Source organism: Dendrobium catenatum, unplaced genomic scaffold (genome assembly GCF_001605985.2).
Source record: "Dendrobium catenatum unplaced genomic scaffold, ASM160598v2 fragScaff_scaffold_133, whole genome shotgun sequence".
Taxonomy (NCBI): domain Eukaryota; kingdom Viridiplantae; phylum Streptophyta; class Magnoliopsida; order Asparagales; family Orchidaceae; genus Dendrobium; species Dendrobium catenatum.
In genome coordinates this window covers 5163359-5186866 of record NW_021318595.1, presented here as the reverse complement: position 1 = coordinate 5186866, position 23508 = coordinate 5163359, and the positions used below count along the sequence as shown (strand labels likewise).

Below are 23508 nucleotides of genomic sequence, written 5' to 3'. Positions count from 1 at the left end.
TTGATTTAATATTAGCTGCTTTGGATTTTGGATAAAGTTAAAATTTGAACTTGAGGGTTATTTGAAATCAAGTTGGACTGATTTTTTGCCACTATATCTACTAGCTTAAAGATGATGAGTCTATAAGTAGATGTTTTGAGTGATGTAATTTATTATCTTTAATTTAGTAACATTTTTTTTTTTCATGTTTTAATCTTATGCGTGCAACTTGGATATGTATTTCTTAAATTAATACTAAAGTGGTTCATCAAATTTTGAGAAAAGTCATTTTCTTATAGTGGCATGAGACCTAGATTTTTTACTTGGATGAGCTTTTTCCTAAACATAATTTCTTCTGCATATTTTATTATTGGCTTGCCCATGCTCTTGATTTATTTTTTTTAAGTTTGACAGGATTAGAATTCTATTTGTGGCGATTAAGTTGCAATTGCCCATTGGTTTTTCTTGATTCTTATATTGAATTTGTTCGAATTTATTGGATCATTACTTTATTGTTTGAGTTATAATTTAATTGAATATATACATTAAAAGGAAATAAGTTGTGACTTATTTAGTGGCTAGCAATTTTCATCTTATTAAATTTCCTTGCAAGATTTACAAACATCGCATCATATTAGTTGCATTAGAAAACCTTAAACTTGAATCATCTAACTTCATGAATTGTGGAACATTTAGTGTTGTCTTGTTGTTCATGTTGACATATGCTTACTTTCAGCTCCTACTAATGATTTTCTGTTGTATGTTGTTATTCAATTGACAAACGTTGACCACTTGACCATATGTTGTTTGCTGGAGTTTCCAAGGTGTTGTCTAAATTTAGTGGAGAAACTTGAATTTAAAGTAAGAGGCAAAAGGATTTATCTCAGATTTAGGGGCAAAGCTTTTATGCTATACATAACAAAAGAGATGTGATGTGAAGAGCTTCCATGCTGTTCATGAACACATGAGAGTTATCCCATTCCTAGTGGTGAGGACCACAGTCCTCCCTAAATCTGTTCCTATCTAAATTGGAGACAAACTCCACCGAATTAAAAAGAATGGTTCGAGGAACACAATAATTATAGCTCTGATGCCAATATAAATTCACATATACAAAAGGCACACTGTTTGAGTGGTTTAAACAGGATTGAAGATTGCCACCATTCGTGCAGTGCTCCTAACAATATAAACTGCACTAGGAATTATTGGTTTTCCACCGGATCAAATACCTCAAGATGGTGAATTGTGTGGGAGAAGTATAATAGAGGAAAATCAAGTGCGTGACATCACCTCCCTAGTGGGCTGTATACACCACACACACTAGCCTTTCACTTTTCTCAGCCTTTAAACACTATATAAATTTGATTTATGGGCTTTTCCCATTACTCAATCATGGTTTCCATGAAGCCTTGTCAGCTTATTTCTTTTACCGTGGTATTTGGGATGTTTCATTTCAAAACCAAAATTAAAGCTTAAGGGTCAACTTTATTTCAAAACATGGGGCAATGACAGGTTTTTAACTCATCTAGAGCAGAACTGAGGGGTGTGTTTTATGCAGGAATAAAGACAAAGTATTCAAAAAATTATTCTGCTATTTAAATATAATCTTTAAAAAGAGTTACTTGGCTATTGTTCCCTTTATCCATCATTTCTACTCAGGTGGGGAATGCATTTTTGACAAAAGTAACAAATTATTGGTGAGGAACAAGTGGTGATGCGAATCGTTTTGATGCATTCACTTTACTAGTACCCTTAACCCATGGGGAAGAGAGCCTTTCATATTTAGTGAAAGAGTAATTCTAATGAACGAGTTATATGAGAGGCTTCTTTTTAAACTTCACAAAGTGGCTAAGAAGTATGCACAATGCTGGGAATGTTTTGGAGTTATCTTATGTACTAGCAGCTGTATTGTATTCAACGGGCTTTCATAAATCTACTTAAACTGGAAATGTGTGCTTTAAAATAGACTCAGACTATTAATAACTATGACAATATGAAAAAGCTCCCAAGTCAAGTGTCTAAAAGAATTGTAGCGATTTTGCTTAGAACAAAAAGGAGCTGCTTCAATGCATTCTGACTGTTAAACTAGCATATAAAATGGAAATTCTTATGTATTTTTAATATATGATTCAATTTTTCATCAATTCTACAAGTGGTTCCTAGGGTATAAACATGCACATTTTTCTTATTGCTTGCAGGCCATCATTCATATCGAATTAGACAGCTTGTATTTATGCATATTTAGGTTGAAATTTGTTATAGACCTTTAATCTTCTTATTTCTGACACAATTTTGTGAGACACGGTTTCAGTTGAAGCTCTCTTTGTTAAGCTCTTACCACTTTTATTCAAAATGTGTTCCGGATGAGCTGCTTTTATGTGTAAATTGAAGTATATTACTTACAACAACAACAACATCAAGCCTTTATCCCACTACGTGGGGTCGGCTACATGAATCCTTTTTCTCCATTGTGTCCTATTAAAAGCCAAAAGTTGAAGTATATTACTTGCTAAAATAAATTATTGCTGGCAGGTCCTTTATTGGCTATCCGGGCTGACATGTACTGATGAGAATTTCATTATGAAATCTGGAGCCCAGCGGGCAGCTTCTGCCGAAATGATTGCTTTGGTTGCACCTGATACTTCTCCAAGTGAGTTACAACCTTTCGTAAATTCGAGCCCACCCTCTTTGAAAACCATTTTTTCTGCATATACCAAATTAAAGCTCCGTTTGGTTTGGCATAGCTTTCAGTTGTTTGTTTCTGCTTCTTTTAATAGCAGAAGCAGTATAAGGTGTTTGGTAAAAGATTGGTGATAAAAAGTCTAGTCTCATGAAAGATGAAAAGTAGCTTTCTTAGAATGATACTTTTGGTAATTTGCCAAAAACTGTATCAGTTAATCAATTCAGAGCAGTGTCACAATATTTTTTTACAAAAAATCACTGGTCTTTTTACACTTTAGACATAAGCCTTAATATTTTATCACACAATTAACCACTTTACCCCAGTATACCACAACGCAACATTATGTTATACAACGGAACAAAAGACAACTGAAGGTCTCTTGCATTAATCACATTTTTGGCATTCTAGAAGACCTATAACGCCATCAGAATGAACTAAGGTTGAGTACAGGAAACAAACCAAGACACGTGTTCTTGCTTGAATTACACATTCACCTGGGAACTCAGAAACCTTTGATTCACGCAACCAAAAAAATAGACTTGAAATTCTAAATAATCATCTTCCAAGGCCTTGTCTAGGAATTTGCAATTGAAATGCTGTAAAGGGTTGGCTTTATTGAGTTTCAACTCATAGAATTTCTGAAGTGTTTCGCATAATGTTAAGGCAATTATATTGATTCGGCTGCCATTATGAATGGTAGGATTGGCTAGTGCCAGTTTATTGCAGTGCATATGTTTTAGAAAGTTGTGTGTGCTGACTGTACTTCATATTTTTGTCTTATTTCCATTTTGCATTCTTTCATTTCTTCCTTTCCACTTCACGATTGTTGAAGTTGTTCCTGATATGTATCACCTTCAGTGTCTGCAGCAGCCCTAATACTTTTTTAAGTGATTATTTTGCTTTTTTCGCTCATTTCAGTAGCTGTTATTAACTGTATATTTTTTATTTTATTTAGGGGGACTAAACATAGATGGAGAGGCTGACAGCTGGGATTTTGGTGTTGGTAGGAATGAAATAATTGATTTTATATGGACTTTTAACTTGTCAAATGTTTATTTTTCATAATTATTTCTCTTATGCTTTTTTAAGTTTTTGCTTATTCAAAATGCAACATTGACATTTTCAATTTTCTTGCTTTTATTTTTGCGATTAAGTTCCATGCAGTAGTGTCTCTAAGAAAATTTTACAAATCACGTGTTCTTTTGGTAAGCTTAAACACCTCAGAGTGACCAATGCCTTTGTGTTAAAGAGGCATGATTGAAATTCCAAATCAAAACAGAAATCTGTTAGTTGAAAAAATTCATCTCCCTTGTTTTTAAATAAAAACAAAAAAATTTCAAGTATTCCTGTGCATTTTATATCAAGATGTGTTTTTTGTGTGATTGGAAATTGCAGTTCAATTGGCGCACATTCTGTAAGGTGGTGTATTTTATATAGATGCAAGTAAGCAGTGCTCCTCTTCAGCATTGTCCCTTGTAGCCTGAATAATTTTCTCCAAAATGACTGAGGAACACCTTATCTCTATCATATACTTTAGACTCCAGTATTATTTAAAGCTTGACCACCTTCCTGATGAATGCAGTCACTACTGTTGCTATCGTGTAAGGTTGTTGTAGGGGATGAAGTGAGCGTACTTGCTCAATCTATCAACTACCACTAGAATTACAATAAACCCTTCCGATCAAGGTAACCCATCAATAAAGTCAATGGTGACCTCCTCCTACACCCTGTCAGGTAGATCTAGGGGTTGAGGTAACCCCCAGGAGCCATGACCATGCACTTATTTCGTTGGCACACCCTACATCTAGCCACCATCTCTTCTACATCACTGTGCATCCCCTTCCAAAACAACTATGCTGCCAGCCTCCTATATGTCTTATGTACCCCATAGTGACCTCCAACAACGCGCCCGGGGAACTATTGCACCAGCTGTGGGATATGAACTGAAGCCCGTGGCATCACAAACCTCCCCTGGTATATTAGTCTCTCCCCCTCTAAAGAGCAGCCCAGGTGACTGTTCTCAACCTTCAAAAGACTTGCTCTAATTTTTTCCAACGCCTCATACGGCACACTCACTTTTTTGATAGCCCCCCAATCCAGCATCAACAATATTGACATAGCCAGCTTATGGAGCTACCCTATGCATCTAGCAATGCATCCACTGTCTTGTTCTCCAATCTTGATTTGTAATGAATTCAAAATTATAGCCTGATAGCTTTGACAACCATCTATGGTGCTCATCAATATTATCCTGATATGCAGCCACACCCTCGTGCCCCAAGTATTCTACACTGGTATGTACAAAGCAACACTTCTTTAGGTTGGCCCTCAGCTGATGCTCATATAATACTTCCAAGATCACCCTCATATGCTCTAAATACCCCCCTATTGACCTGTTGTACACCACTATGTCATCAAAGAAAGCTAGTATGAACTTCAAGAGATATGGTTTGAACACACAATTCATGAGAAACTAGAAGGTGGCAAGGGCATTGGCAAGCCCGAATGACATCACTAAGAACTCGTAATGCCCCTTATGTATCCTGGAAACAGTCTTCGGGACCTCCTCCTCCCTCATCCTTATGTGATGGTATCCCGACTTCAGATCCACCTTGGCAAACACCACTACTCCACACAACTCATCTAGTAGCTCATTGATCATCAGTATGGGAAACTTGTTCGGCACAGTCTCCTTATTTAGAGCCCGGTAATAAACATAGAATCTCTTTCTCCCATCCTTCTTCTTGACCAGCAAGAATGGGCTAGAAAAAGGACTCACACTCGGTCTGATGATCCTCGCCTTCAGCATCTCTCGGATCAGCTTTTCTATCTTGTCCTTCTGAATCTAGGAGTAGCGGTAAGGCCGAACACTAATCAGTGACACCTCTTCCCTTAAGGTGATGACATGCTCCTGCTCCCTCGGTCGTGGTAAGCCTTAAGATGGTTGAAAACCTCACAGAGCTGTTGTATGAGTGATTGTACTGAAAGAGAGATGTCCCCCCTTTCCTCTAGTCTGATCCCTTCTTAGCTCTGAAGTTTCACTATAAATCCTCCTCCCACCTCCTATATGGTCCTGACCATATTTTTTAGAGACATCATGGCCTTGGACAACCCCGCATCTCCCCGTATCACCATCTTTCTTCCTTCCACCACCAGCTCCATCGTTAGTGCTCCCTAATTGACCCTGTTATCTCCCATGTTCTGCAACCACTTCATCTCCAAGATAATATCAGTGCTCCCTAACTCCAATAGGAGAAAATTCTTCCATCACTTGAATCTCCTGTATAGTCAACACAACTCCCCTACACACTCCTCTACCTATCTCCACCATCCCAGTGCCCATCATCACCCTATAGTCCCCGATGTCCATCAATTTCACCCCCACTTGGTCAACAACCTGGTTGAAGATAAAATTGTGGGTAGCCCCACTGTCGATCAACACCACCACCGCTTTATTTGCTATTTATCCTTTCACTTTCATCGTGTGATTCAAGGTAAACCCCACCACTAAGTTCAAGGAGACTTCGGCTATGTCAAGATGCATCTCATTCTCTTCCTCTATCACTGCCTCACTCTCACCTTCCTTCCCAGCTTCCTCGTCATCACAGACGGTGAGAACCTGAAGAGTTCGGTCCTTACACTTGTGCCCCGGCGTGTAGCTCTCATCACAGCTGAAGTACAATCCCTAAACCCATGTGAAGTACAATCCCGTTTCTCATGCAGCTCCTTTTTAGTGAGCCTCTTGAAGTTTCCCCCGAACCCCCCTCTTACAGGCTTCTCTTTTCGGGCCTCAAAAAGGCTTCCTGATGCTAGTCCCTTGGGAGCTAGGAAAGTTCGTAGCCTCCACCAAGTCACGCGGCCTCATCACTCTAACAGCCACCCAAATCTTAGTCTTGAGCATCTTCATGAAGTTCCCCTTCAGCACGGTCTCAGAAAGCCAGTTAAGTCAGTTAGCTAGGTACTCAAATCTATCATTGTACTCCACCGCAAAGCCCTCCTGTGTCAAAGCTAAGAATTGCTCATAAAAATCTCCTCCCTTGTTGGTTTGGAAATGTTTGAGCAAGCAATCCTTGAACTCTCTTCAACTCTGAATGGGCCGCCTCATGTCTCTCCACTAGTACCAAGCCAATGGCTGCCCCTCCAAACACAGACCAACTGCCGTTAGTCTGTTCTCCTCCGTCAACCTATTGACGGAAAAAAAAACTCTCTACCTTATAGATCCACCTATGTGCATCATTGCCCTCAAAGATAGACATATTCAACTTCCTTACCCTTGGATCACCTCTGTTTTCCCTGAATCCTCCAAAGCCTTTCATTCCCTGAAAGGGAGATGCTCCCCAAGTGTCTCGATCCTCCTTTCTGCGCTCGTACCCAAATCCTTCTTCAAAATCCCCCTTCATTTCAAAATCAGCACCCCTGTGCTCATAATCCACCCATTTTCTTGCAAAATCAGCACCTCTTCGCTCAAACCCAATACTCATATCCTCCCTAGAAATAAGCTTCAGAGGAGGCATCCTATTTCTCCTTCCAAAATTTCTACCTCTTGATTTTGGATTTGGGTTTCCTCCACTTCCTTAGTTGTCGGTAGCTTCCCTTGTCTTAGATGTCATCGTTTTGGGTTTGACTTCGAGCAATTTCTTCAGCATTTCTTCCACGATGACAGACTTTTCATCCATCTTTTCATGGATGGATGCAAATTGGTTTTCAAAATCTGATTTCAATTGGCCTAGTTCCCCTTCCAACATTTCCACTCTCCTTCCGGCCATTGGTACCCTAGATCGAAGGGCTCTAATACCAATTTGTTAGGAAACGGTTGTAGGAAACAATGGTCTCCCTTGCTTAAATTTAATTTCAACACCTTGCAAAATAGAAGTTGAGAAGAACTTGGAAGGAAAACCAGAATTGAACTTCTTAATTGATAATAGATGAGAAAAACAACAAGATACAAGGGATCTACAATTGGAGAGGAAGATCTGGTTCTCCCAAATCTCTATACGCCGCCAGAGCCCAAGCAAAAACTAAGGACCAAAAAATTACAGCAAAAACAAAGATGAAAAAAAACTAACCCTAGCCTCCAAAACCTACTTAAGCATACAATAATTAGGCTAAATCCCAAAACAGCTAAATCCCAAAACAGCCCATTCTTTTTGAATTTTTCCCTCCCAAATCCCCCTAATTAATCTTGTGGACCCCACATGGGTTGAGGGGCAATGAAGGGGGTGGAAATCCTATGTTCCGCCTCTTGTACACCTGGACCGGTCCTGATTGGACTGACTGGACCGATCCAGGTACCGGTCTATCAGAAAAGTGGGGAAGTTGATCACTTCAGCTGTTTTGTTGGAGGAAGTGAAAATTTATTTCTTCCCTGGGGTGTGTCTAGTACAATTTTTAGCCATTTGACTTCTGGCTCATATTTTCTTGAGTCGTCAAATATGATACTTTCATTTTCCTGGAATTATAGTGATGTAGGTTAGTTAAAGGTCTTAGAAGGAATTATCATAGAAGTAGACATGAGGGAATATTATGAATTTTATTTGTGTGCAACTAAGACGCAACAGCGCTTTTTAATAGGGAAAACGAGGGAAACACTATAAAAAACAACTAAATAAATATATAGTTTTGACACTTGAGCTGACAACCTGAGGAAAGAAATTTGAGTATAGTTAGCCATTCACTCTGTGGTAGTGGTTCTTAACTCCATAGATGCTGGTTAAACTTTCATGGCTTGAGTTGAAACCATGTAGTAATGAGTTAGACTAAACAAACAATTCAAAATATTAGAGAGCACTTTCCAATCATATAAGTGCCTTCATTATAGATAAGTTTTGTTAAATTCAGATAATTGGAGAGGGAAAGGCTTTTTAATTTCATTATACAAAACTATCCATATTTATTGATCTATACAAGATATCTTAATAAAGAAACAACTACATATGGAATCATGCATAATTTTCCTAATTTAATCCTTCCTAAATCAACCACCCGAATATGAAAGGAGATCGACGTGATCCATGTGAGCCTCTCATGGATCCCCATCCTATCTGTGGGATCAAGGGCCAAGGGGCGGTTGAGATTTTAACACGTTTTTATACTTGAAATGAAAAAGTAAACAAAAATTAAGAATTAATTGGCATGAATTGCAGACTTAATGATTGCATCATATAATGTCCCTCATACATGCATACACACAAATACATTGAAACATATTTATGGATTATATAATAATGACAAAATGCATTATAATGTACATTAAAATTATATAGGGAAGAGACATGCTATACTCCTAAAAAAAATTAGGTAAAAACTCATATCAAATCATCACTTAATTAGGTGGACTAATAAAAACTCTTCCCAAGCAAAAATAGATGGCACCCTCTAAAACTTGATTGGACCACCTATTAGTACGGGCTCCAAATAATTGTGTAGATTTTTAAAAGAAATGTAGCGATAATCATACAATATTAATAATTAATATATTATATATTAATTTATTCTTAAATAATATAGATGAAATAATGTGATACATAATGTATTATATAATAAAGTATTAATTTCTTATAAATATAAGATGTATTGTACATAATAAAATTATAATTTATTATAATTTTAATTATTTGAATATATTATTATATTGCATTTTATGTACTTTTATTCATGTGGTATGCATGCACAGGTATGTTTAGACCATGGTTTTAAATTTTTGCAGATTTAGTCGTTTTGTGTAGATATCTGTTAAATCGATTAGAAATCAACTAATATTTCTATTCATCTGATTTTGGGAAGTTAAGCTGACTCTTGAGAGTTTCAATGATGTTTCAGATGAAACTTAAGGAGTTTCACCCAAAACTAATATGCTTTCAATGAAATTTCATGAAAATTCTTGAGCAGTAATCAAAGTTCTATTAGAATTCAATTACTAAGGCCCATCAAATACATCAAAAATCATTAAACTAATATGCTTTGAATGAAATTTCATTAAAATTTATGTATAATTTGAACCTCAGTTAGATAATTCTATTTGTTTTGTACCTTTAACATATGACAATAAAAAATAAGCCAAGCCAAAATTGAAATGGAATCTTTAAATCGATGCTATTAAACTACCATAATCAAAACCGAGTTGTAAAAGACTGTTTTATTCAATATTACATAAATTATAAATGTAATGCATAAATGTGTCTATATATAGAAATATATAATGCATGTGTGCGCGTGTGTGAATAGTAACCATGTCCAAAATAACAGTGTCATTGCCTCTCACTCCATGACGATCAATTTGGCCCTTAAAAAGCTTCTCAATGATTTTATCAAATGGTCTTGTTTAATTAGTGAAGTATGTCATCTCATAAGGTTTTGATAAGAAGAGACATTTGTTTGCCTGTACATGTTTTACTTGAAGAAAGATAGGAAAATCTGCTGCCAAATTTATATTTTGGTGGTTGAAATATTGTCATTTAATATGCGTCAAACCTCTCATTTTCCTGCCTTTTTTTGGAAATTGTGGCTGAATTCAGAGAAAATGTGTTCTTCTTCTAATTCTTATTATTAAGAAAATCTGAAGTAAGATTGTCAGATTGATTTCTTTTGGTAGATCCGTAATCTTCAAGTAGCTAAGTCAATTTGTATCTGAAGCCAGTCATCTTTGCAATTTTCTTATCTCTGATTGATGCTAATATTCATTTTCTTTTATTTAGGAGCTGGATTTTATTTAAATGCAACAGAAGAGAAGTGGAAAAACTGGCGTATGTATGATTATGTTGTCAAGGAATTGCCAAAACTTCTTGATGAAAATTTCAAGCAGCTTGACACTTCAAAAGCCTCCATATTTGGGCATTCAATGGGTGGGCATGGAGCCCTAACAATTTTTTTGAAGAATCTAGACAAATATAAGGCATGTTTTTTGTTTTATTTCTTCCTTGTATAATCTTGAATTGCCAAAACTTCTTGATGAAAATTTCAAACAGCTTGACACTTCAAAAGCTTCCATATTTGGGCATTCAATGGGTGGGCATGGAGCCCTAACAATTTTTTTGAAGAATCTAGACAAATATAAGGCATGTTTTTTGTTTTATTTCTTCCTTGTATAATATTGTTTTATGTTGATTTACTGATTGACTACTATCATAAATTTTACCATGCAATTGAGATTCCTTGATTGCATGCTTGCATACTTACATATATTGTTTAATAAGATAAATAAATTAAAAAAACCCATACATGCCATGCAACCCATCATGCCCTAGACAACTTTCCACGACCTTGCCTTCCTCACACACAATCCTGCATGCCGAGTTCTTCCCAAGAGCTTTTTTCTTATGAAAACTAAACCACCACCCTATGCTCTAGTGCTTGCATTTGCTTTTGCTCACGCAGTTTTGAATCCACTTAAACCCCACAATCCTGCTCACTTAGCTATTTATTTCTTTGTGTTCTCCCTAGTACCCATCTCCTTTGATATCGTCAACTTGCTCACATGCTCTATTTCTTGCAAACACCATTTTTTGACTTTCTCCCATGAAAACCCCTCCTTCAATACACACGAATGTCTCTACCTCACACATGCCAGTCATGATATTCATGTTACCCTTCTTCATGCTATGCTATCTGCACCTCTGATTGCAATCGTGCCTTCGTTTCAAACATGCAATCACACCAACAACTCACATGTGACAATCACCAATGCTTATCTCTCCAAACCTAGGAATCCAAACTTGCACCCAGTTTCACTACTTGCACGCGGACCCTAGGGGTGTCAATTCGGGTCAACGGGTCAAGTTCGGGTCCAACTCGAGTTGACCCGGGCATAACAGGTTGATCCGAACCCGACCCGTTTAGCTAAACGAGTCAAGATTATCAAACCGGACCCGACCTGAGAACCTGCGGGTGCAGTCGCTGAGTCGTCATTCACGCAGGCGTAGCAGCGTAGGGCCTGGCCGACGTGGCTACTGGGCGACTTGGCTAGGTCAACTGGTCGAGGCGGAGCGGTCTATGTGGCTACGTTGGGTCGAACCCTACCGTGGTCGAGGTCGAGGGAAGGAGTGGTCTGCGAGGCTGCGCCTCTGCGGCTTGGCGACTGGCAAGGCGGAGCAGTGGAGCGTTTGAGCGGCCTGCACAGCGCCACGACGGCTTGACGCGACGTAAACTGCGTGACGCTGCTAGACGCGACGGCCTAACAGACTCGACAACACTGGCATGATGCGACAAATCAAATTTTTGGGTTAAACCGGGTCGACCCACGGGTTGTTGGGTCAACTCAAACCCGACCCGTTTTTCAAACGGGTCAGAAATTCGAACCTGGACCCGACCCGTTTAACAAACGGGTTGGCACGAACCCAAATTTTTTCGGGTCGGGTATCGGGCCGTGTAAAAAATTGACACCCCTAGCGGACCCCTCTTTTGTTGTGTTATCCTATCTTTAGCAAGAAACTCTTACATGTGGATAAAGTCTCGTAGCTCTACATGCATATTATCGGAGCACATAGATGTGTATTCACTATGTGCTATTTTTTCAGTACAAATCTATGTGTAACATGTACTTTTTATGTGCTTCATTTTGTTGGAATTGATAGTGAGTACATAGTTGTATTATGTTTCACTATGTAAAATATCGGGGCATGCCTCATAGCCTTTTTGATATAAAGTTTCTTCTACATGAAATATGGGCACTGAAGCTTCATAGGGGATGCCACCTATCTCAAACAGTGGAATGCCTCTAATGTTAGAACAAATCTAGAAAAGAAGAAGATGAACCTTCTACACAAAGAGAGACTTTTACTTGATAGAGGATGCTATCTATTCAAGACAGTGGAAGGCCTCTACTGTAAGAAGACTGGAGAAGGAGAAGAGAAGAAGAAATGATGCAATGTCTCTCCTGCCTCGGGGGTATTTATAGGTGAAAAGGGAGAAAAGGAATATTCTGGAAGAATAAGAATATTCTGAGAAAATAAGAATATTCTAATTGAATATTCTGAAAGAATATGAATATTCTGGGAGAATAAGAATATTTTGGGAGAATAAGAATATTCTGAGAAAATATTCTGAAAGACAGAATATTCTTGAAGAATAAGAATATTCTGTGAGACTAAGAATATATTGGGAGAATAATAAAATTCTAGGAGAAGAATATTCTGAAAAAAAAAGAATATTTGGAGAGAAGAAAAATATTCTAAAAATTTTCAGAATTTTTCAATTTTTGTATTTTAAAAAAATTCGCCTCAATATTAAAAAAAAGATGGATCCCGATTTTTGGCCTGGACAGTCCAATTCAGATATTTTTGGGATCACCGTGACCATTTTTCTATGATTCGGATTAAATTTTGGCATTTTCAGATCCAAACAAAGCTTATGTAGTAGATTTTGAGCAAATTTAATAGTATTGGAGTGCAATTTTTCGAGAATTTGTATCCCGATCACTAAGCCGACCTTGAAACAGTCTAAAATTATAATTAAGGGTATTTTACTTGGTTCAAGGCCGCGAGAGGAAGGCCACATTAACGTCCAGGGAGTGGTTGCGCTTCGTAATTACCTGGAAATTATAATTTTGCATTGGAACGATTCGAAAAACTTCAACACATATATTCCGACTATGCAGGCTTCAACGTCTGAAAATAGAAGGGCAACTGATATATCATTAGAAATTTTAATTTTGGAAGTTTTCACCTCCAAAATTAAATCTGGGACCATCCGAACTCTGATTTTAGCAAACTGATAGTCGAAGTGAATTTCTGTCTAACGACTCTAAATTTGACTCAATCCGAGTCCAAAGGGCCCAAATCGATGACCCAAAGCGTATTTGGAAGGTTCAAATCATACATTGGATGACTAAATGATCACCAAATGTGACATGCTTATAGTCAAATCGAGCGGCTCGACAAGATGAATCCAACGAGCCCAAGATTTTTGGAATTTTGACATCATAAAGACACTCAAATACTCGATAAACGGTCAATGATCAAGGGAGTTGATATCGATCGTCCATTGGAAACACTACCAACTTGCCCTTGACCTTCATCATATTTACTAGTCATGCCATTCCAAAAATTATAAATAGCCCCTCATACAAAGCTCCTCGAACACCACCCGACCATCAATTATCGTCAAATTTCTTCCCTGCTACTGACCATTGCCAGACTTTGGCCGGACTTTTGCTCGACCACCAACTATCGTCGGACTTACGCCTGACCACCAACGATCATCAAATTTCCTCCCGACCAGCGACCATCTCCGACTACGGTCTTTCCGACCATCGTTGCTCGCCAACTATGATCTTTTCGACCACCATTGCCTGACTACAATCTCTCTGACCACCGTCGCCTGACTACGGTCCTTCCGACCACCGGTGCCCAACTACGGGACTACGATCTTTTCAACCTCATTTGCTCGCCGACTACGGTCCTTCTGACCACCATCACCTAACTACAGTCTTTTCTGACCTCCGTCGCTCGCCGACTACGGTCATTCTGATCGCCATCACCCGACCCATACGGTCTTTCCAACCTCCATCGCTCGCTAACTACAGTCCTTCCGATCACCGTCACCCGACTACAGTCTTTTCGACCACTGTTTCCTGCCGACTATAGTCTTTCCGACCATTGTTGCTCGACTACGTTCTTTTCGACCATCATCGCTTGACTATGGTCTTTCCGACCTCCGTCACCCGACTACAGATTTTCTGACCTCCATTGTTTAACTATGGTCCTTTCGACCACCGTCGCCTGACTATAGCTATTCCAACCTACATCGCTCGTTGACTATGGTTCTGCCAACCAAGCGAACATGCCAACACTAATTCTTCCAACTCCCACCATGTAATGCACTCTATATAATGTGTATTGGCTACATCGAGCCAAGGTCTCCCCCCTATGGAAGGGTCTCATTTGTAATATTGCAAACACTTGTGGATTCATTCAAATTGGGCCAGGTCTCGTGGTTTTTTTCCCTTTTCAGGGTTTTCTACGTAAAAATCTTGGTGTCTCTTATGAACACTACACATCTATCTTTTATCTATTTGTGTACTGGATCTTCCTACAAAACTAAGATGTTAATCTTTGTATCTCTCCACTGCCGCAAATATTCCAGGATGCAATAATAAATATAGTTTGTTTTTAATCTCAAAATTTTAATGACATTAGGTGCTTTAAATCAACTATGAACATTTTGCTAATTGACTTGATGTTTATTGTTAGAACCTTTGCTATAAATTCCATGGGATCACTCTCTTAGTCAAAACAATAATTTGAGTTTAAAAAAGAGATTTGAATTGTACAAGAACACCAATCGATACTAATGCCTAATTAACCATATTTACATATTGTAAAACATGTACACCCCAAAGCATGTAGAACCCCAAAGACCCAAACTTCTCAATGATTTGTTCGAATAATCATGAGATATTATGCAATACACAAATGTCTATAAAGGACTCACACATGTTTTCAAGTGTGCTGAGAAGCCTCCCAACAAAAAGGATGAATATGTTAATATACCTTCTACTTTGAAACAATCTCAAATGATGAAGGGTACCAATAGACCCCTGACTAACCTAGATGTTTTTACATTCCAATACTATGGTAAAATCATCCAAATAACATCCCAAGGCCTAAATTATTATAATCCTAACTTAAAAGACATTAAAAATTAGTTTTATTAAAGTGGAAGACTAGCTTAAAGACTTGAATTTGATTTTATTATTTAATTTATTTCCCAATTGATCAGAGGATCATAATGAGTTATCACCACAATATGTACTCTAAAATATGTGTTACATCGAAATTAAATCCGAATTTAATTAATTGGGATGCTTTTGCTATGGGGTAATGTAATTTGATTCACTATTTGGTTGATTCCAAAGTCCCACATGAGGGCATATCAAACTGATTCCAAATATTAGGAGAAAGTCAAACTAAACTTAATTAATCGGGCCACCATACCCATAGGGTAAGATTGTAAGACCCATCTTTTGGTTTTCTTCGTCATTATGGTTTTAAGTATTACTTTTGTGCTTTCCAATGGATGTAAGATTCATTGCAATTAATGTCTTCCAACATATTTAAGTTCCAATCCAAATTAATTCGATTCAAGTTTTAAAATTGAGCAATCAGGTGTTGAGGCATTTTCTGTATAGTAGATATGGCCGTAGGCCTCAAGACATTTTAACCCATAAGCCTCTGGTTAAATCACTAAATTAATAAAAATATGAAATAATAAATAACATACTAACATCAAAGTAAGATTATAACAAGTCAATCTTGCTCCCAATTCAATATAAATAGTAGTATGAGTAACGTATATCATTATTTATGAATTCAAAAGTCTCTCCCATTCTCATCACTTGGAGGTCCTTCATTAGAATTATCATTATAGTTAAATTGATCTATCTTCCCTTTCATCCCTAGCATTGTCAATATTGTCCCAATCTTCCTCATCTTCTTCAATCTCAACCATCTTCTTGTTTCTTAAACAATAAAAACTAAGAAGAATACTAATTAAAATTAAAAATGGCTATATTGATGATTATAATTCTATTATGTAAAAATTTAGACTAACATTTTTTTTTTTAGTTGACTTATGTGGATTTGTTTCTTCCTCCATCAAAGAAGTCTATATTTGATATCTTACTCTTGCAATTTAAATTAATTGAGCCCTTGTTTTTAAGACTTACTCTTATAAATTGTACGAAAGCGCGCCTCAGTCCCACTAAGGCATAGGCCTTATCAGGCTAACGTAAGTCATACTCATAGCATTTTTTTATTCAAAATTGAATTAATGCGTTCCTCTAATTGCAACAATTCTTCTAATGGATATGAACCGCAACCCAAATTAATCAAGGCCAACCCTCATGCTTAGAGGCTCATTAATAAAACCAAATCAAATCAACTTAAAGCTCAATGTGACTTAGGCAAGCTTCCTTGAGTCAATATGAAGCCTGCGAATAATTGATTGTCATTTCATTTTTCTAATCTATTGTTTGTCACGTTGAACTCCTACGAACCGTGAGAGATCATGTTTTGCATCGGTAAAATATTTAGTGAAAGTTGTACAACCAGCTCTCAACTCGTAAAGGAGTCGATGCTAATCTCAAAAGCAATCTTCAGCACACGCACATGCAATTTCACTCTCTTCTGCTTGAGATACGCGAGAGCTAGGAAACCTTGCTATTCATACTCCCTAAATGTTATAGTTCTGTGCCCTCTAACTTTGGCAAATTGGGTTCACTAATCCCTGGGATGGCATAATCATTAAATCTTGATCAAGCCTACCTCCATCACCCCAACAATTCCGCACAAAATTAAGTTCACTTCTAAATGTTAAATTTAACCCTGAAGTTGAGTCTAAATAACATCTTTAATTGAGAGTGCTTTATTGTGAGCAAGATGGATAATTAATTAGGAAGTCTTGAACTCTAATCTAAATAAACTTTGGGTCTAAATATTAAGTTAAATATGGTCAAATCAAACCTCGTATACCTCAAGGAAAATTACCTTCGAGTCTTCTCATCTGTTACACATCAAGGAGGCTTATAGGGAGGGTTAACTTTTCTTGAGAGATCTATTTATGTTACTGTTTTATTACTATTGCTTTTGCTTTTGATATGCTTGAGGCTTTAACTTTTTTACATGCTCCAGTCAGTGTCTGCCTTTTCACCTATTGTGAATCCAATAAACTGCCCTTGGGGTCAAAAGGCTTTTTCAAACTATCTTGGAGGCGATAAGTTAGATTGGGAGGCAAGTATTATTCATTCTATGACAAAATTTTGATGTTGCATTTTTTTTAATTCATGGCTTCTTGTTTTAGAATCTTCATAAAGTTATTGCTTGATTGCAGGTGTATGATGCCACTTGCCTGATTGCTAAATACAATAAATTTTCTTCTCAAATCCTGATCGACCAGGTAGATAATATATATACTAATGGATTATAATTGGTTTTGTTATTTAATGTCATCTTTTTGTTCAAGAGATCTGTAATAGCCAAGATTTATCAGCTCAAAGGTCCTTGTGATAAGAGGGCTCTGTCATTAAACATTTACCATGAATTGCAAAATTTTTGCATGGAAATCTATTAGAAAAAATCAACATATTTGTTTATTTGTCCATTATTACTTTGAGAGTTAATGGGCAACTTTCATAGAAGAATTGAGGTTTGCGGTTGACTAGTTCCTTTTTGTAGGTAATTCCTTAAAGAAATATATTTAGCAAGTAAATTTCTAATGGAAATTTTGGTGAATGTTAGTACCAAAAAGTATTATGATGAAATTTGAAGAAAGCTAGGCTATTCTTTAATTAGCCAAATGATTGGTTTTCTTTTGTTAAGTTTTATTTTTCTCTTATAAAAAGCAAGTTAATTCATCTGAATATTGAAGAGTTTATGTGCGGGCATCAAGAATAGTGGACTTATAAAGAATCAAGAATGTTTATATTAAGTCTACTGATACAACAACCATATTTGTTGGATATAAATTCGTCTACGGGCAACATGAAAAACTTACTAATAAAAATGCACAATTTAATAAGAGAAAGATTAGTGAGAGATAGAAAATCTATAGAGAAGCTTTGGAATTTCTCTAGATTGTAATAATACATGTTTATGTACAAGTGATCTCCTATCCCAGGCTTATCCTCTGACCACTTATTTATATGAATGGATTAAGGTAAAGTGTTGTAGAAAATGCTTCATTTGAACCATACAAATAAACAAATATATAGCAAGGTATAACAAGCTCTTTATGTAAAAATACGTAATGCGTCTGGCAAATGAATATATAACCGCCTATGTTAATTGTGAAAGCAAATCCTTGAGAAATCTCTTGCTGAATCTGGTAGATGCTGGCGAGTGAGAGTGCTAAGTTCAGACCTAGTCTACCCAATCTTGAGCTGGTTCCAAATTGCAGTCTGATCGTGTGGACCTGAAACGTTAGCACAAAAGGCAATCGTAGAGAAATAAGGAATGTTTGCTATCATCAAAATCATAAACCATTGATCCGCAACAGCGAGTAGCTTCAATACTTGAGCAAGAAGTCTCGAGCTTTCAGAGAAAAGCCTTGAGTGAGTTCCCATAAACGAGTACCCTTGGGAGAATAGCCTTGAGCGAATACGCTTACACAACTTTCTAAGAAGTTTCTTCGGTCGATTTCAGTGTAAAGTGAGAAATTGAATATTATGATGGCTAATTTGTTCAGTGTAAAGTGAAAAATTGAATATTATGATGGCTAATTTGTTTCAACTCTGGCGACTTTAGTAGGTTGACTTCTATAACTAGGACAACTTGCCTTCAAATTTTGTTGAGTTAGACCAACTTGCATGGAATTTAACCAAAGGGGACTTTTAAGGGTACATTTTTTAGGGCCGGGTTTGCAAAGAAATATGCAAGACCATTTTAATGCTAATTGCAAATACAGACTGCTCACTATCAATGAATTCAGTTCTTAACACCAATTTTCAACACAAGCCAATGTTGAATGTAAAAATGTACTACAGTGAAGGAAAGATTATCATGTATCCTTCCTAGGATTATCTAAAAGAATTTAACCATCCAAGATGTTCATATGATAAAAGTACTTAATTATATCATGAAGACAATGAATTGTTTCACTGCCTCAGAGCTGTCATGTAAGTGCCAATTTAGATCATAAGTTAAGTAATTGAAAAATTAATTGCCCCCTATTAGGGTATTAACTTACATCATCTCACATGTAGAATGTATCAGGACTCTGAACTCTTCCTTACTACTTGACCTGGCCACAACTGCTTGTTTCTTGATCTTTTTTGTGACTGAATTACTTTCCACAAAGTTACAACGCCCATATGTGAATTTTCTATCATCAAGGGGCTCAATATAATCAACATCGAAGAAAGATTTTCACAATAAGATATCCATTCTTCTTATATAGAACTCATTTTCTTGGCGTTTTTTTTTTATAATAATTTTGAGGATATTTGGAACAACCTTATTATATTCTTATCTGAAAGTTTGCCTATATAACTTAAAAACTCAAACAACAAAAAGAAATATGTGGTTGGTGACTCCTCTGTATCTTTAGTCAAAAAAAAAAAAAAATGTAGGTGGTGTTTTACATCAATAACTCCACATCAATAAATCCGTTCTAATTACTCTAGTAATATTGTTATTAATAAATTAGATTGACAGGATAACATAAACAGATGAATTGTGTCAGAAGAAGATGGAGTGATTTGTTATGTTGTTGTGTAGGCTGACCTCAACAAGAACTTTACTGAATTTATTGAACCATGCTCAAAAGCTTTGCTTAAGTTCATATATGGCTGTATTGAGTTTTGATATTTTAGTTTTTTCCTTGAGCAATATATCTAGCTGATTACTCCATGCATGCAACTTTACTGAGATCATGATAGTGGAAGGCATTATTGATATCTATGTTAAGTAAAGGCTAGTAGTCTTGATTGTTGGTAAAAAATAAAAGAATCCAAATAAAATTGAGGTGGGCAATTGGAGAAAAAGTATGTGAAATTTTTTGGTGCTAGATAAGCCTTATATCAATCACCGGAGTCTTTTAGAAGAAACTTGATGGTTTTGATTTGGGTCACGATATTCCATGTTTGTTGATTAAGCAAGACAAACTCTTAAATATCCTTAGGCTATTTTCACTAAATATTTTGTAAGGCCTCCAGGTGTCCTAGGAATAGAAATTAATAACAAAGATATGACAAAATACTAAAAGCTGAAAAAAAAAGATGGTCAAAAGACATATAAGATTGAATAAGATGATCAATGCAATGTATTTTACCTTTATGAAGGGACAACCATATGAAGATTACAAAAGTCTCCAAGATGAGGATGCTAAATCGTGTCGGACAATGTGGATGGAGGTGTGTAGATGGCAGGCGGTGCTGATGTGTTTATGCCTAGAGACGAGGAGAATTGGTATGGTGGCTTTAGGAGGAAGATGAATAGGTGAAGTGGATGATTTAGGTCAAGATGTGAAGTAGGGAGTGAATTCATGAAAGGTGACATATGTGAACGTATCAATATAATGAGTGGTGGGGGTCATAACAATTATAATATTTTAAGAATCGAGTAGCCCAGAAAGACGCACCGAATGGCCTGTGAGACATTTGGCACTAGTACAAATGGAACAAACAAAATAGAGAGCAAAAAATTTTAGGTGTAAGAGGAAAGGATTGCCCAAGATTCAAGATAGAGAGGCGATGACATTACCAAGAATTGTTCAAGGGATCCAATTATTAAGATAAAAGCTAGTCAATGTGATGTTGCCCTAGAGTTGCCATGAACATTCATATGAAACATCAATATTTGGGCCACATCAGATAAATGACGAAGTTTGCATTTAACACATCATTTTATTGAGACATATAGGAACATGAGATTTGATAAATGATTCATTATTAGTATAAAATGATTTGAATTGAGATTGAATAAATTCTAAAGCATTATTGGCCTGAGGAGCCCTATTCATAGTAGAATAATGAATATTGATTTTATGAAAAAATGTGTGGAATATAAAAAAACATCACATAGACACTTAATAAATAATTAATTATACTTAGGTAACTCGAGAGTGATCATCAATAAGAAGGATTTGAGGCCTAGGTAGGGTAAGGATAGAACTTGGACCCTAAATATTCAAATGGATTAATTCAAAAGAAATATTACTAGGACGAGATGTGGAAGATGGAAGAGAAACCCGCTGATGTTTACTAAGCTCATAAAAATTATATTCAACCGTAAAGTGGGTTGAAGGAGTTGAGAAGAAACTCTTGAAGTCAATTGGTGGAGGATGAATCTACTAATAATGCCATTGCTATGGAGTGATGGTGGATAAGAAGACTGATATGACCTCAAGGATTAGAAAGCAGATTCCACTAGCTTCAATAGATCCACCAAATCTCTTCTAAAAATTGATATCCTGAAATACATAATAAGAGAGATTGAAGGGTACAAAGCAATTGTGAGTGTAACTATGAAAATGAATTAAAAGTAAATTTACAAGAAATTTGGGAACATATAATACAAATGAAAGAGATAAATGTATTTTTTGCTGGTTTTTTTTTTTTTTTGGGGGGTGGGGTTGTGGGGGGAGCGATTGAACTAAAAATCGATACAGGAAACAAACATAGATCTTTGAGACACCTAAACACAAAGATCACAATTCTTGAGAGGGGCGGGGAAGGGGGCAATTGAACTAAAGTAGAAATCGACACAGGAAACAAACATGGATATTTGAGACTCCAAAACTCAAAGATCACAATCCTCGAGAGGGATGGGGAAGGGGGCAATTGAACCAAAGTAGAAATCTGCACCGTGAACAAACATGGATATTTGAGACTCCTAAACACAAAGATCACAATCCTCGAACAAAATGGCCTATTCATGTAGGGGTGAAAGTGCCAACAATCGTAAGAGAGGAGCTCTGCTGAGGTAGGCATGGGTTGTGCAGCCACAACGAGTTCAAGGAGAGAATGCTTTTCCAAATGGCCATGGCCCACCATGCCTACTAATTAAAAACATATATTTATGCAATTGTGCTAAAAATTATCGAAACTCATAGAATGAAATATTTAGTTTTTGGTTTTATGTAGGAATTTGATTGGAAGCAATTTTAGAAGTTACAAATATGATAATAATGTATTCATTTCATTTCATTTCCTTCACCTTCCTCTCATCAAAATGCAACTTTTGTATTCTTCAAAGTTCAAACAAGTAGCTTATTAATTCTCCCATTGAAATGAATATTAGAATGATTGTTAGACTGCACATCTTACCATATTCCTTAAGTAAGAAACATCCTTGAATGAGCTTTACCATTGTCCAGTGAATATATTTTGGACCAGCTAATTTCAGGCTTCGTTTGGGACGGTTTTTTTGTTACTTCTTAAAACAGCTTTTTAGTAAGAAAATTAAAATTTTTATACTAGAAAATTGCTTTAAGAAGCAACAAAAAAGTTGTCCCAAACTACGCCTCAATCGGCTGATGGATTTGATGCCATGAACAGGGAGAGGATGACAAGTTCTTGAAAGATCAGCTTCTGAGTCACAATTTTGTGGAGGCCTCTAAGAGGGTCAACGCTCCAGTGGCACTGAGAATGCAGCCTGGCTACGACCATTCATACTACTTTATAGCAACCTTCATCGACGATCATGTCCACCACCATGCCCGGGAACTTAGACCGGCCTTATAGACGATCACATCCGCCGCCATGCCCGGGAACTTAGACCGACCTGACTTGGGATAGCTCAGCTTTAGCCGATCACAATCTTTCTGGTATGCTCTTCTCTGCCACGATCTACTTGTCTTAGCTGTTAAACTCCTTCCTCTATTTTCTATATAACTTGAACCAGATATATCTGATACTTATGGGTATTGTAAGATGAGACAATTTTATGAGGATTTAAAAGGTCAAGTTTGCTAAACTTCTTCTTTTGTTTTTCTTGATTCTCAGCATATTCCATGTTGTCGTTCTTCCATCATCTTTTATTAAAAAACAAAAAGAAAAAACATTCATTGATGTGAGCATATATATTTTATATCCCAATATCAGGAGATTTTTTTATTTTTTTTGGTTCCCCCCAATTTTCTAGATTTGTCTATGAAAGGCATATTGAAGTGTCTAGGGTTCTTAGACCAAGAAAATTACCTTGTTCACATTTCCCTTGTGTGTTTTCACTTAAGACTTCAAGTAGGAATTTCATCATGCCTATAGATCTACTCTGAAAGAGGAATTAGGTTAGGCTGTGCAAACCTTTGTTTGTTGTGACTAAGGTTTCATTTGAGAAACTTTCTTACTGTTTTGTAAATTGTCGTAGAGAAAGTAATCTTTTAAAGCTGTTATAGAAAGTAATTGTTTAGCACAA

General features: G+C 36.7%; 1 protein-coding gene across 1 annotated transcript; it reads left to right on the top strand.

Annotated features, from left to right (window-relative positions):
- Nucleotides 1-2511: 2511 nt before the first annotated feature.
- LOC110105740 (S-formylglutathione hydrolase) lies at nt 2512-23165 on the top strand (the record flags this gene model as incomplete). Its single annotated transcript, XM_020835349.2, is given in 6 exon segments — nt 2512-2629; nt 3618-3665; nt 10357-10553; nt 17287-17385; nt 17486-17551; nt 22650-23165. Coding segments are annotated over 6 exon segments (714 nt in total), but the record flags the coding sequence as incomplete, so codon positions are not given.
- Nucleotides 23166-23508: the final 343 nt, after the last annotated feature.